This window comes from Metopolophium dirhodum, chromosome 1 (genome assembly GCF_019925205.1).
Source record: "Metopolophium dirhodum isolate CAU chromosome 1, ASM1992520v1, whole genome shotgun sequence".
NCBI lineage: Eukaryota > Metazoa > Arthropoda > Insecta > Hemiptera > Aphididae > Metopolophium > Metopolophium dirhodum.
In genome coordinates this window covers 25,060,108-25,076,506 of record NC_083560.1, presented here as the reverse complement: position 1 = coordinate 25,076,506, position 16,399 = coordinate 25,060,108, and the positions used below count along the sequence as shown (strand labels likewise).

General features: G+C 27.6%; 1 protein-coding gene and 1 pseudogene across 1 annotated transcript; one reads left to right on the top strand and one right to left on the bottom strand.

Annotated features, from left to right (window-relative positions):
• Nucleotides 1-3,831: 3,831 nt before the first annotated feature.
• On the bottom strand, nucleotides 3,832-5,457 carry LOC132934870 (general transcription factor II-I repeat domain-containing protein 2-like). Its single transcript, XM_061001264.1, has 2 exons — nucleotides 4,867-5,457; nucleotides 3,832-4,773 (listed from the first exon to the last, which is right to left on the bottom strand). The coding sequence occupies exons 1-2, from the start codon at nucleotides 5,455-5,457 to the stop codon at nucleotides 3,832-3,834; spliced, it is 1,533 nt and encodes a 510-aa protein (XP_060857247.1).
• A 2,674-nt stretch (nucleotides 5,458-8,131) lies between these two features.
• LOC132934863 (uncharacterized) lies at nucleotides 8,132-16,053 on the top strand (annotated as a pseudogene).
• Nucleotides 16,054-16,399: the final 346 nt, after the last annotated feature.

Sequence of the window (16,399 nt, the reverse complement as noted above, 5' to 3'; positions counted from 1 at the left end):
TGTGGCTTAATAATGTCCCATTAATATATGTCTATATTTTACAGTTCCTTAAATATTATGTTTCATTTTATATTTCTATACCTCTATTTAAATATTTTATCTATTCGATTAAGAGTGGCGTGCTGCAATAAAGTGAATCTGCAATAACCTGCCCTCCCCCTTCCATACTGCTTTTCTGTGTCTGGCCTTAATAATATAGTTTAAATTTAGGTATTTGGTTGTAATTTTCAATTAAAAAAAGGTGGATAAGTGGATGTTGCTCTGCTGTACAGTAGGTTACAAGTGGGTCACTGTAATGGATGGTGTTAAATTTGAATTCAATGATATAATATCATTGTATAAGAAAAACGATTCTGAGCGAAAACAGTCAGTCAGCCTATGATTTTACCAAGTATATTTGATGATATTATTGTGAATAAAGTAATTTATATATAACCTATTTACTCGGAGCCTTGTTTTAAATTTTCAATCTTTAGCCATAAAAGTTAAACATTTTATACATTTTTAACCACAAAATAATTAATAAATTATAAATTTGATAAATGTTGTCAAAATTTGAACTTTAAATGCTTATAAAAAAAAATTGTGCCTATGTATTTTTAATATTTTTCAACTGTTATTAGAACGATATATCAGGAGCCTTATATTAAATTTTCACGCTTTTTTACCCAACAAATAAAAATTTATTGATATTTATAGAAAAAAAAACTAAAAAAATTGAAAACTGACAATGTCCGTAAACAGCTCAAAAAGAGTCAAAATATTTTCAACATTTTATGGTGTATAGAAAATGCTAATATAAACATTCAGTGAAATTTTCAAGTATCTACAGTCATTCGTTTTTTAATTACAATAAAATAAGAAAATTGTTACATGAGAAATCGAGTGAATATCAAATGTTGTAAAAATATAAATTTCAGACGCTCATAAAAATTTAATTTAAGTTTCTTCTAGACATTTTTTTTTGATAAAGGTAGACAAACTTATGAGTAATCTTATATTACATTTTCAAATCTTAGATTTAAAAAGAAAAATTTTTATGAATTCTCAACTCAAAATAATTTGCTATTTTTCATGATTTTTCCGTATTTTGTCAAAATTTGAACTTTAAATGCTTATAATTAAAAACTGTGACTAAGGATTTTTAATTTTTTTTATCTGCCTTTGAAACAATAACCTAGGAGCCTTCTATTAAATTTTCAAGCTTTTTTCATCAACAGATAAAATTTTATTGATATTTATAGAAAAAAAAACTAAAAAAACTGAAAACTGACAATGGCCGAAAAAGCTCAAAAAGAGTCAAAATATTTTGTAAATTTTATGGTGTATAGAAAATGCTAATATAAACATTCAGTCAAAATGTCATGTCCCTACGGTCATTTGTTTTAGAGTTACACCAAAAACCAAAATCGATTTTCTCGAAAACAGATTTTGCGTAAAAGTTCCCGTTTTTCCTTAATTTTTCTTTTGTTTTTCACGTCGCTTGTGAAAACTACTGGGAAATTTTTACTTTTGACCCCCCAAAGTACCAACTAGATTCACTTTCCTATCAGAAAAGTTACTATTGAAGACAATCCAAGCACTTTTACTGTCCTAAAAGGCGATGACAGACACAAAAATAAAAAAATAAAAATAAAAAAAAAATAAAAAAATAAAAAAAAAACACACATCATTGTAGAATCAATATATTCATCGCTTCGCTCAGAATCTAAAAATATTTGAATGCAAATTAATTGTGATGATTTATTTTTATTTTGTCTTCTTTTCCCGACAGAAGATTTTATGTTGATACTATTATTCTGAGTTAATTTGTGTGAAATAATAGTAAGTTATAAAGAAAACTTAAATTTTATTGTATTCTTTTGAACATCAGAAATAATCATTGTTGTGTTTATACTACATTTGTTAATGGAGGGGGACAACAACATACAAGCTTTATTGTGCATGTGTTAAACTGGATACTCTAGTTCAATAGACTTTATAACTGATTATATATTATTTTATTTTAATTAACTCGTACCCAATAAGCAATTTAATAAATAATGTAAGGATATATACAATGTTTAGTAATAATATAATAACTATAGAAGTTAATTAGGTTAAAATGGACACGGATAAAAAAAGAATTATAAATATATGTTTCGGTAAAAGCACAAATAGTGGTAAAACCTAGGGTACACAAAATAGTTTAATCAAGCCCCGTATGATTTTTGTAGTTTGAACTTTTACAAACAAGGTTTGGTAAATCTTAAAATAAATAATCAGTGTTAGTAAAAGTCCGAAATTGTTTACCAATTGTGTGGTATTTTTTATGCTGAATGTTAATTAATATATATAGTCCGAAATTATTATATTATAATGGTCTAGATGGTTGTGAATACTATTTGACTCATAACAACCTTATATATTAAATAACCAATTTCATTTCTAACTTTTTCTTTTAGAAACGCATCTCAAAAATACAAATTATAGTTATAATATTGAATCCTTACAATCTACAAATACTATAATAAATTATAGCTTATAGAAGTGTTTCTTAACCTTTTTATTGTAACCCACAAATTTACTCTTTACCCTCCGATAAAAAAAAAAACTTATATATGTTATAAGTATCATGCTACTAGATATTATACCTCTACAAGGATAATTGAGGAATCATAGATATGTCTTGGCCCTTTGGTATAGCACAGTAAAAAAAACCAGCAGCATGCTACATGAATTTAATTTTTTTCTTATTGTTGTTTTCCGTTTTTAAGGCAATAATCAAAGCCTGTTAAAAATATGAAGTAAGAAAAAAAGTTTTTCCTAGCCCAAAAAAATCAAGTATGCCTGAAGGGCGAATAAGTTACTAAACGAGACGTTGAGACCTATCAGGTTACAACTTACAAAATACATAGGTTAGTTCCTGCGTTGTGGAAAAAATGATACACATAGGTATGTAAGTTCTTACAAGGTAAACAAATTTACTTACCTGTGTTAGTTTTTATACGGTTTGATTAATTGATATGACTTATAGGGTTAAATGGTAAAAAAATGTACTTGTGTTAGTTCCTTGTTCCTTTACCAATTGTTTATCTGTGACTATTGGAATAATAATATACCTACCTATATTAAGTAGGTATTTAAGTAAAATTATTATATTTATTTTAAAATATAATATGATGATATTCTTTATATTAAACATTTTAAATGTAGTCAAACATCAATTTAATCTTATATTTTAAAAAATGTCAGAATACATTTCATAAATAAAAAGTTGTAAAAAAAATATAAGTAGGTACTATGTTTTATTTATTAAATGTAGTGAAACGGTAGAGGGGAAAATACAATATTATATTATTTAACTTTATGCGTGCCCCTTACCCCCTTGTGTGTCAAACACGGAATTGTGTCACTCGGTATTTTCAGGTCACACAATTTGTGTCCGGTAGAGTTTTGTCTAAAATAAAAAACGTAAACTAATACAAATTCTGTGCTAAAAAATTTGTCCCATGACAATATTATACATATATTTTACACAAATCCACAAGAATAAAATATGTTTTTTCTTCATATTTATAATTCATCGGAATAATGCATCTAGCCACTAGGTACGCTAGATGATGGTATAGAGCAGGGGTCACCAATTAATATGTTCCGCGGGCCACATTAAGAATTCGGAAAATTCTCGCGGGCCATAAAAATTCAAAGTTCATAATAATTATTATAATATGCCGATTGGTCAAAAATACTTTATTTCTAAAATAAAAATATGTACACTTATTAATTATTATGTAACTAAAACTAATGAAAATATAATTAAATTTAATAAATATATGAAACAATTATCAATTAATATTTTTGATGAGAAAAATGGCAGATCTTGCTTTCAACTAGCTGCTTTAAGTCGGGGTTATGGTTTGTGGTAGCTATCTTCATCATAATTTCAAGGTGTTCGTTGGTGATTCGGGATCGGAATTTGTTTTTGATATAATTCATTTTTGAAAAAGCAGACTCACAGACGTATGTGGAGCCAAATACTGTACACATTTTTACTGTCAATAATTTCAACGTCGGGTATTTCTTTTCAGATACATATTTCAACCAAAATTCATCATATGTAGAATCAATTTCAGTTTTTGAATACTTTTCATCATACAAATTTTTTAGGACATCATCTGATAGAAATTCAATTATTTCCATTTGAAGATGTGCTCTATTGCAGTTGAAAACATTTTCTGCTTCGTTAATCCATTCACCATCAGGCTGCAGAGTAAAACTACTGTTCAATAGTTGTACAACGTTTTTGATTTTTCTAAAATCAGCAAAGCGTCTTTCGAATTCAGTTTTTAAACTTTCCAAAAACTTCGTAAAATTTGTCATATCAATCTCGTGATTTTCATCTACAACTTTTTTCAAGTTATGAAAATGTAAACGTTCATTACCAACATCTTGTAAAAAAAAGTCAATTTTTCTACAGAAACAATTTACCTCAGAAACTAAATGGCAAATTAGTTTCTGATTACCTTGAAGTTTCGAGTTGAACGAAATTATGTGTTGAAATATATCTGTCAAAAACGCAATAGTTGCTATGTTACTATTATCACTGATAAATTCGTGATAGTCTTTGCCAGACAAATGTTTACTCTGAATTAAAAATAGTTCAATTTCATTCAGTAAGTTAAAAAACCTTTGCAAAACATTTCCTTTGCTCAGCCATCTCACATTATTATGAAGTAATAAATCGTCAAACTGAGTATCATTTTCCTGAACAAGTGCCTTAAATAGTCTGTGCTGGAGTGAAGATTTTGCACGTATAAAATTAACAATACTCATTATTGTTTTCATAATTTTTTCCAAACACGGATCCAGTTTGCAGCAAAGGACGCTTTGATGAATGATACAATGGTACGATAAAAGATCAGAGTTGCATTTAGGGTCATTTCTTAATCTTTGAACAAAGCCTTGATGAGCGCCAATCATCGCTGGTGCACCATCGGTTGTAACAGAGATAATTTTTTTCAAATTTAAATTTTCTGTTTCAAAATACAATACTACAGCATTGTACAAATCATTTCCTTTGCTGGTCCCTGATAATGGCAAAAGTGTCAATAACTCTTCGTAAAATGCCCCACTGATATTGCTCAAGTATCTCACGTGAATTATTAGCTGAGATGTATCTGTGATATCACAAGATTCATCCAAGGCTATAGAATAAAAATCAGCAGTAGATAGATCTTGTTTCAACTGATTGTGATTATCTTTGGCCAATACTTCAGTATTTCTCGTGTTAGTGGATGCTGATATTGGGATATGACGAAAAGTTTCGACAATTTCCTTTTTATTTTCAAACAGTATATTTACAAATTGAAGCATACATTCTTTAACAATATCAGCATCTGTAAATGGCTTCATATGTTTACCGAGTATCCACGAAATTTGTAAAGATGCCTGTGCACATTTCTGTTGTTCAGTCATTGCATGGCTCAAAATTTGAGTTGCCGATTTATATTTCATTTTTAGATTTTCAATTTTTGTTTTACGAATGCCAGTACCCAATGGGAATTTTTCGGAAAATGACTTGTGTGTCTCATAATGACGTTTGATATTAAACACTTTCATAACAGCCACTGTTTGATTACAAATTAAACAAACAGGTAAGGCACCTACTCTATCTGGTAAAATAAAACAATATAAGTCCATCCATTCAGGACAAAACTTCTATTTTCATTTTCTACTTTTCTTCTTTTTCTATCCATAGTCAAATTAAAACAAAGAATAATATATTATTTAATTACGAAAATTAATAAACAAAACGGAACGGACGAACAAAAATTACGTCGCAGCGTCTATACTATAGACTATAGAGAATTATACAAATGTTTGTAAAATCCCTTTACGTATTTAAAATGCTACGAAGTCTTCAATGATCGTCCGACGTACACTCTAGTAATATGCTGTTGGAAAGGTTATGATTTTTTCTATGTTTAGTTATAAGCTAGTTTATAGCTGATTGCTGAATATAATATAATAAAGTGAGTACTACGACATACCTACCTAACAAAAGAGAGTTTTAAAAATATTAATTTAGAAAAAAATTATGATTTTAAATATCTGATTCTATAACAAAACATATTAAAAATTGACGTTGAATCAACAGTATCTTGTTCGATGGGAAAGTGAATCTAGTTGGTGCATTCGGGAGGTAAAATTCCCAATAGTTTTCAAAAGCACCGGAAAAAACCGTATATAAAACGGGAATTTTAACGCAAAATCGGTTTACGACAAAATGAACATGACATTGTTGTTAATACTTGCATTCTCTTAAGGTACACGATAAAATGTTCAAAATATTTAGATTTGTTTTGAACTGTTTAGTGACATTTTTAGTGTCTAATTTTATTAAACCTTTTTTCTATGAATGTCAATAAAACTTTATTTGTTGGGTAGAAAAGCTTGAAAAATTAAAACAAGGCTCCTACTATGTTGTTACAATGACATTTGAAAAATATTAAAAATCTCTAGTCACAGTTTTTATTTATAAGCAATTAAAATTCAAATATTGACAAAATACGGAAAAATTACGAATACTAGCAAATTATTTCGAGTATTTATAGCTTAATTGTTCAACTCCTATAGGCTAAAGATAGGTAAATGATAGCTCACATGATTTTTTTCAGTTAACGAAAAAAGAAAATTGTTTTGTTTATCTTATTTTATATAAATTGTTGCAATTGGTTACATATTTCATCAATAACCCCAGTCTTTTTGTTCTTGAAACCTTTGTGGTCCAAGAACTATGTATTTAGATTTATTTGAGAACCCTATTTAGGTAACCCATAATACACTGGAATACGTCAAAGCTTTTTGATAAGCAATTTTCACCATAACTTTTATATCCCAATAATCTTTATGTTGACGCGTATATTTTATCTGCAATAATTTGTAAACCGGATTTCGTCGTATTATCGCTCGCTATGGTTTATTACGATTTTTTAGCATAGCGTTCTTCCTCTCTTTTTATATTATACACTATTATTGTGAAGAAAAAATGTTTTTATAATAATTGTTACATTATTTATTATGCCAGTGACCACTATGAACTAAGATAAAATCAAGTAATACGCTCTGAGAAACTGCAATAAAGTCGTGGTTGTTGAGTTGTTCAGATCGTTCTCGCGACGAATTAGTAAGCCTCAGCCCTCAAATAGTCGAGAAGCTATACAAATTCCGAAAATAATGTCACTGACAGTATTTCAGCTGACAAATATTTAAATTCAATAATATTAACGTTATTAAAATTAATATTAATACATTTTTATGGATGTTACTAGCGTGTTAAAACTATTTATTGAACTATTCATATCATATACTATTTTCATTAATTATAGAGTCAATATCGTAGAAGTAAAACAATGTGAAGAGATTCATCGCATAAATAGGAAATAGCTTATTTTAATCTAAATATTTTTAAAATGTCCATACTAATATTTTTGAATTCAATAAAATAACTAAAATTTTTGTTATCCCTGTTTTTAAATTAACAAAATGTACATATTTGTTTCTGCCATCTTTCCACAGAATTTAAATAACATTGAATGTTTTAAAATTCTAAAATTAGTACTCTTTGAATTAGGTAAAAAAAAAATTTTAAATAGTTTGATTAGAAATAATGACTTAACTATAATATACAATTTCGTCAACATTTAAGAGGATGTACGATGTTAATTTTTTGTCTCCGTCTTACATGCGTGTGACATTGCAAATTTACGCTCAGAAGATTACATTTAGTTTCATTAGTTTAAAAATTAGAGTGAATTGACCTATTATGAAACTTGATGATAAGAACAATATCTGTGTTTGTACCCATGTTGTTTTTTACGATAGGTAATTCAGCTTTTAAATAAGTTATATTTATTCTTAATTTACTCTATATTATAGGTATTAATTATACGCTTTACTTGCTAAATAATTGAACTGTCGTAAAACACCCTCATACAAACACAGATAATATTCTTATCATCAAGTTTTATATTAGGTCCATTCACTCTAATTTTTAAACTAACGGAGCTAAACGTGATCTGCTGGTCGTGAATTTCCCATGTTACGAACTTGTTAGTTGTTAGTTGTAACTTGTTAGACGGAGACAAAAATGGCCGTATAGCGTCCTCTTAAAAACGACCTAAATGTTTTACAGACTTCCATACAACAAACTTAACAAAATATCCCGTTTGACGAAATATTTTTGGAAACCAAATTTATTAAATTCTATTTAACGAAATTCTCGAATTTTTTAAATGATTTTTTTTTATGTTACATGAGACTTTGTAATATAGAAATTCTACTGTATTGCACTGTCACTCCGTGTAAACCGCGTGGTTAACCCGTTGCCACAATATACTAAATAGGCAATATATTAGATAATATTTAGAATTTAAAATATTCAATACTATTCCACAGTGAATTATGTGGTTATTAATGACAAGTGAAATCGTTTTACCTAAACAAAATTATTTAATGTGGTGAATAACGATAAAATTCTGAACACAGAGTCATGTATAGGTATATAGCACCAAAAACCGTATTTGACCAATTGGCGATTGTAAATTGTATTGGACAATTAGTTATTTGGTATTTTAACAATAGCTGCATTTCTAAAATTACAAGAATATTGTCATAATCATAATCATAAAGGTATTAAAATAATAAATATAATTAATAAACATGAAAACAATCCGTATGTGATAAGAATACAATTTTATATTTAATTGTCATTATAAATCTTCCTCGTATTTGTTAATATATGAACACTTTTGTCGAAATCTATAGGTAGGTATATCATTTAATACTATCTTTAGTTGTACATAGTCGTAGCAGTTGGTAATATCGTGTTGTGATTTTGTGAATATTGTGATGTTCAAGTTATCTTACTAATAAATCTAGTACTTGAATATAATACCGGTAATTGTTTACAGCATAATCGAGATTTTAGGTAACTGTCCCAAGTCCTGTTGCCGTTTGCGATTTTAACGAATTTTGTTCAAATTCTTACATAAAACACTCTCATAAAATGTTTGTAGATTCATGACTAAATTTTATTTTTTCAATTCTAATTTTCATTATAAACAACATCAGAAACGTTCAAATAAATCTTCAATCTTTTTGTCGGATAAATATTAGCAGAGGTAAAATCTTATATTTAAAAAAAATTGTAAAATATCTATAAAAAGCTCGAAAAATCTAAATATATTGAAAATTATACCATTGTAGGTACCTATAGTAAATACCTCAGAAAAAAACTAATATTATAAATTATAATAATTTAGTGAATATTATCGGTTTTAAATTGTGTAATTACATAACAAAATCGATGTCGACAAAACTGGTGGTTTTGACTAAAAATTCCCGTTTTCCCTCTATTTATAAATTTTTTTTCCAATAATTGAAAGTTAAGGATATTCTATAATTTTGACCCAATTATTTTATTGTAAACAATTGCATGCATCGCTCCGCCAAGATTTTGAAACTATGTTTGTTAAGACTTCGTTTTACTAGATTTTGATTTTATTTTCGTCCGAATATGCATGCCAAATAAACCATAAAAGTGGTTTTCTATTTTAAATTTTTTTTGTTTGTTACATCATTGAAACAATATTAAAAGTATAAATCCGTATTGTGTTATATTTAATTACATAATAATATGTAAGTTTGCGATTACATCGTAATGCGTTACCGGTGTTTATCTTGTGCACATTGAATTGTCATCTGTAAAATGTAAATATGACAAACAATAAACTTCCGCTATAATATAAATAAAGGGTTAAATGGTTAATAATAAATGTTAAGAAACTATCTATATTTTTATTTTTGTTTTATATTGCAACAATAATTATAATTGTATACCTACTTACATAATATTATTATATTAGTTATTGCATTACGTGTAAACAATATTAATATTAAATTGGCTTTGCGTCACAACATTTTCAAAAAATTTTTTTTTCAACTAGTTAGGTGTATATAAATATATTACTTTTAAATTATAATAGGTTTCTAAAAAGAGAGCTTTAAAAAACAGTAATATAGGCCTATGTGGAAGTTATACATTTTATCTAGTTGGTATTTGAGAGTGTGAATAACCATAACTGTCTTTTTATTCTAACTATAAATTATAAGTTATAACTAGAGCGCGAATTATTATGCATTAATAAGTTTCAAAATATGCAGTCGAAATCGAGAACATGTGCAACAAATCTGCAAGAACATAAATTTTAAATTGTGTAATATGGTAAAGATTCACAATTTAGTAGTTTATAAATTTATTCCTCAAAAATAATTTGAAACAAATTAAATAACTTATAATATAATAATAATTATAGATATATATTATAGGTATTATTATTATTTTTATTATTATTATTATTACTCTCTATTATCTCCCTACTTAATAAACAAAAAAAATTGTAATTTATAATTTATAATTATTAAAATGAATAATACTACAAAAGGTATTATTAATGTATTTTATACATTTTTTTAGAATTTTTGCTTCAATATGTAATATATTTTGAATTCTGTCAAAATATTTAGAAATATGCCATAACCATTAAGCATGCAGTAATATGCAAACAAATCCCCATTAGCTTCAAACTCTTAGAATTCGTAAAAATTATTGACAAAAATCCAAAAAATGTGAAAATAAAAAAAATATGCAATTGCATATAAATCTGCTCTTTAGTTATAACTTATATAATCTCAAAACAAATAAAAAATATACTAATGTTAAATAGGTAGTTTTATTCTGTTATTTTCAATTTTTTATGAATAACTAAAATATAAGATAACCAACAGTTTTTTTTGACTTGTCTAGTGAAAGCAACTCAAGACAAAGTAGTATATAAGAGTTTACTAACATTAATTTTGCCATCAAGTTTTTTTTAACTTCATTAGAGCTTTATAGTACTCATAAAATAAATAATACAGTTTTTAGTTTGCCTATTATTTTCTTTTACTTCCTTTTGAAAAATGTTCTTGTAGTTATAATTATTCAAATTTTTAATTTAAAATCCAAAAATTACTTTCTAAAAAAATATTTTTTTAAAATTATTTTTAGTACCTATAATTTAAATTATATTAAAACATTTGTATAGTTAAATTATATTAAAACATTTGTATAGTTAAATTACAGGGAAAATGTTAAAAACGAATGTGACGATCCTGAAGTAAATGCAATGGCTCTCAAAATGAAAGAAAATTATCAAAAAACTGCAACAGCAGCAGTTCCGCACCAATTACAACGAATAACACAGAACAAAATATGCAAGGAAAATTACTTAAAGATTGTGAAGATGTCGAAAGTATTAAAGGTAAGCAAATAAAAGTTAATTCATGATTTGAAATTTCCTATGAAAACATTATATTTTATGTTCTTTTATGCAATATAGGTAAATTGTCATGGAAATTAATCGCTGGATACTATGTACCCTATATCATACGAGTAATTAATGGTAAACTTTTAAAGTTTGTATCTGTACGTATGGCTGAAACTCACCTTCTCAGCAACTATTTAGATTATTTACATGCAGATATTTATAAATGCACATCTGTAAGAAGTCATATTATCACTGATTCTGACGCTATATTATTAAACGAAATCAACAAAAAACATGCCGACTGTATATACGGGAAAAAAATGTTTTTCGCAGGAAAAGATTATATTGTTCGTTTAGAAAAAGTTCATGAATTTTATACGTTCATAGAAGTATGTTATAAAAAATTAATGTGCAATATTACTCCAGGTAGCACAGAAAAATGCGGTTTTATACGTATTAACTCTGAATGTATTGTGCCATATTGTATTGAAGATAACCGAAAATACGTTCCGATTTTCTTCTTTAAAGGCAAATCAGAAATTCTAGAGCGTCGAGCTGTAAAATTAGAAAATTGGAACTTGGCCTATCTCAAGTTCTGTTGTAGAACAATTCAGGGTATCACAAATGAGTTTTTTCTTAGTGACTCTTGCACAGTGATCGATCTTGATGATATCAAGAATTATTTTCCACCGCAAACAAATATTGAGGAATATTGGCCAGGTAAGGAGGTTTATACACAACTCCTAACTAATAAGAAATCAACCCGTGTAAATCCACCCAGTGACTGGATCAGAGAACCCCCTGACGTAGTACCTGCTGAAAATACTACTCCTCATACCTTAACCGTACCTGCACCAGTATTACCACCGATTATACCAGTGATGATGATCTCCTATCAAAACAGATGGCTACCAAACAATGGTATGAATTATATATAAATAATATAAATATATTATTTAAATATATATATTAAATTGCTTTTTTATTTTTGGTTCTTTAGATAATTTGTTACTTGTGTTTTCACAATGTATTCAAATGTATCAATTATTTTAGGCTTATAATTATTTTTAGTACTATTTACTATTAAATATTAATAAATAATGGATCTATAAATAAAAAGGTCTATCAATTTATAATTATAATATATTTTGTACCTATCAAAATAATATAAATATGAGAAAAAAGGTTTAAAGGCTTTTTAGTTTTTTACATTTAATTTTGCTTTTATTTGTTTCATTTAATTTAATTATACTTCATAGTAATGGTAGTGTCGTGCATGCTTTTAAATAAACCAATTTTTTTCTCTACAATCAGCCTGTATTCTAAATAGATAAATAATATTTTTGTAGGTGAATTCATATACCACTCAGGCTCAGCCACCATCAACAACTTGTGCCTATTCTATTGCAGCCAGAAATCAAAGCATAGTTGGGCAATGCTATAATGCGGTACTTAATTTTCAACTTTCTTAATTTTTTTTCTCCTTTTATTCCTCGCCTCTTATATAGAAATACTCAACCAATTATCTGTAGTTCAAAGCTCACACGGTAAACTGTTTTTGATTTTATACTTTTGTCTCCATTAAAGAATTAACTTTCTTGTATTTTTATAAAGGAATGGACTAATTAGTGTCATTCCTCAGTTGGTAATTCAAACAATTAAGCATTTTTTTACATGTTTTTGTAGACTTAAAGTAATGTTAATATATTAATAAACAATAAGGTATGAAGCTTTTCTTTTATTTTCTTTGAAATTGTTTTAAAATAACAAGTCTAGCTATTAATATATTGGATCATTTTATAATTTAATATATTTTGATGCTTCATTAAAGTTAATTTATAATGTAATAAAAGTATTGACTACAAGTTTAGCTTGTGTGATATAATTAAGGGTTTGAATTCAATGGTTGGTTTTATTTTTACTACTATTAATATTACATTGTAGGCTATGTAATACATATTAGTAAATCAACAGTTTTTACATTTAGTTTTTATTGGATTTTCAGAGTTCAACAATGTCTCAAGGCAGCAGTTTGATAAGCGGTTCGGGTAATTTTGTTCCACCACCGTATTTAGTCCGTGCAGACAGTACGGCACCAGTAATTGGGTAAGTGTAAACAAAATAACATAAATAATCAAATTTGTAAAAATCTAAAAACAGAAAAAAAATTATTACCATTTCATACTCCAACATTGTACCTAATAGTCAATGTACCAAACTATAATCAACTATGTACAATCCAATAATCAATAGCAATGTAATATCATATTCAAGTCAAATGAGACAATTCTACAATCAACATTCTTACAATAGCCAAGCCCAACAACAACAGTTGCAACAAAAACAAATTACTTATCTTCAAACTCAGCAGTCATATAGAGGCCAATCTGTGTATGATCTTTTCACCAATAATCAACAGCGCAACACAATGACAAATGTTGGACCCATTATAATTGCTCCCTCAGAAATCATTGACTTATCGTCATCACCATCCAGCCCTGTACCTCTAATGGTGCAGATGACTCCTGTTCTTCCTAATATTAGCTGGGAATTGACAAGAATACCGGAACGGATGTGGGAACTTGACACATCTAATAATGATGCATACAAGGTTAATGATGTTTAATATTTTAAGATTGACTGAAGTTATTGGGGCCTAGAATAAAATTATATTATATTTCACACCTATATAAAATATAAAATCTTGATACCTTTATTTTTAAAAACAAGTATATATTTACTCACAAAAATAGCATGTGCATCAATTTCAGCCAATTTTGTATAACATAGATAAGTTGATTATGTTCATTAATAAACATAAGATACTATGAGTTAATCTTTAAATTAATAATATTTTAATTTTATTGACTTTGTTTTACATAAATGTTTTGTATTTAAATGTACGTTTTCATATTAATAGATATTAGTTTCTCTAGGCTGGTGATTTAAATGTATGTAGTTATTCTGTAAATTAAAGGTTTGAGCATTATTTAAAATTGGTATAAAATTATTTTTTTATACTTAATATTTGTGGAATATTTTTAACTTCTTACAATAAAATTGTTTCGACATTTATTATTTGATAAATTGCAATATAGCAATAAGTAACGGGCCTGTATGTTATTAAACTAAAGTTATAGTAGTATTAACACAAAAAGCTACTATTTAGATTTATTTTTCATATAGAAAACCAAATAACTTTTTTTTAATTATTATAATATGTTTAATACATCCACCAGTTTGTATTTAAAAAATAAATAATATACACATATTTAAAACAGATCCAAAAGGCAACACTTCAAGGGAAAATGATATATTGCATAAACGCCAAACCATATATATATTCTGATTTGATGATAACATTAAACGATCTAATCCAGATGGTGCTGCCTAAATGTACAGTCACGAAATGCGCTTACGTCTTAAGCAAATGCTTAAATACAACATTATTCAGTGGAAATTCGTAAGTGTCTCTGCTCCTATCTACTTTTAATAATAATTATACCTCCTATTACTCATCCGACAGTGTTAGGTAGAGGTTAATAAATTTCACCCGTCGTTTGTTTGACAGCGAGCAATTGACTGTGTTGCGGAGAAATGGACGCCTCAGGTCGATGCACCCGAATGATACACCCATGGCCTTGTTACAAGATGTCACAAGTGTTTTTCCGAAATTAATAAACACATTGGCTGGTATTGGTTGGAATGAAAATCAAATTCAACAATATCAATCTGCGGGTGGTCCGTCCAAAAGACAACGTACCGACTAGGAATGGGCCTGGCACGGTGAAAGCACAGACCCGACTGGCAAAAGCTGGTGGCGGGCAGCAGCAGCAGTAACAGCGGTGGTGCCACTTCCATCCCCGCCGCCATCACTGGTTGGCACTCGCCGACCGCGGCCGACAGCAACGATTGGCTTAACGCCGGTACTGGTCCGTCGCAATCGCCGCACTCACATCACCCACCGTACCCATTGCTACAAAATACCTACCAGAGTCGAAGAAACTGACCTCCGCCCCCGCCGTACATGTATAAGGACTACTACCGCAACTATGCAACACAGGTAATCTGCGTGTCTATGGAAAGTTGTTCCTCATCATCTCTTATCGTGTTTTTCTCTCGTTTTTCGCGTTTTCTTTTGTTATCCAGTTATTGCCTGTATTTAAATTCAGCGTTATTATTATTATTTATTATTAACCGAGTTCCAGTCCAATTAAGATTATGTTTTGAATAGATCGACGACGAGATTCCAATTCTGAATATCAATATATTATATTATGGTATGGGTGTTTTATTCCTATAAATAGTATGTGTACATACATACAAGACTGGGCAACTTAATGATTTTTTTTTAACTCGTTACCTATGTTAAGTTATTTTAAAATAATTAAGTTAAGTTACCCATATTTTTTTTCTTTAAATCGTTAAGTTAAAAGTTAACTTAGTGTTAAGTTAAAATTTGATAATTTTCAAAAATAAAAAATTCTAGACATAATATGGTTTATTAAATAAAATTTGCATTATTCTTCGGACAAAAAATAACTTAATTTAGATATTTTTGAAATAAAATTAACTTAATTTTAACTGCCCAGCCTTGCATATAATATATGTACAAACAAAAATAATATATATCTACACGATTCCGTGTGGTGTATATATTATAATTTACTATTACAATACTATTATATATTTTAAATGTTAATTTCGGATCTTTGTCATTTTTCATTATTTAATTTATCTTTCCATTTATTCGAAGTATTCATTTGAATATTAGTTTTAAATGATATACTGAAAAGTGAACATTTGTAAAATAGTTAGTTGATTATATTGTATTGAATATTATTTGTATATTATTTAACTTTTGTATTGACCTATAACAAATTGGAACTTATTATTTTAATTAATGTGGATTTGTTTCGTAATAAAAAAAAAGTAGATATCTCTTGGTTTCTTATTACAGACCATGTATATGGTATATAGTATATCTACAAAACATAATATCAATATAATAAAAAAACATAACACAAAATAATATTACCAAAATTGGT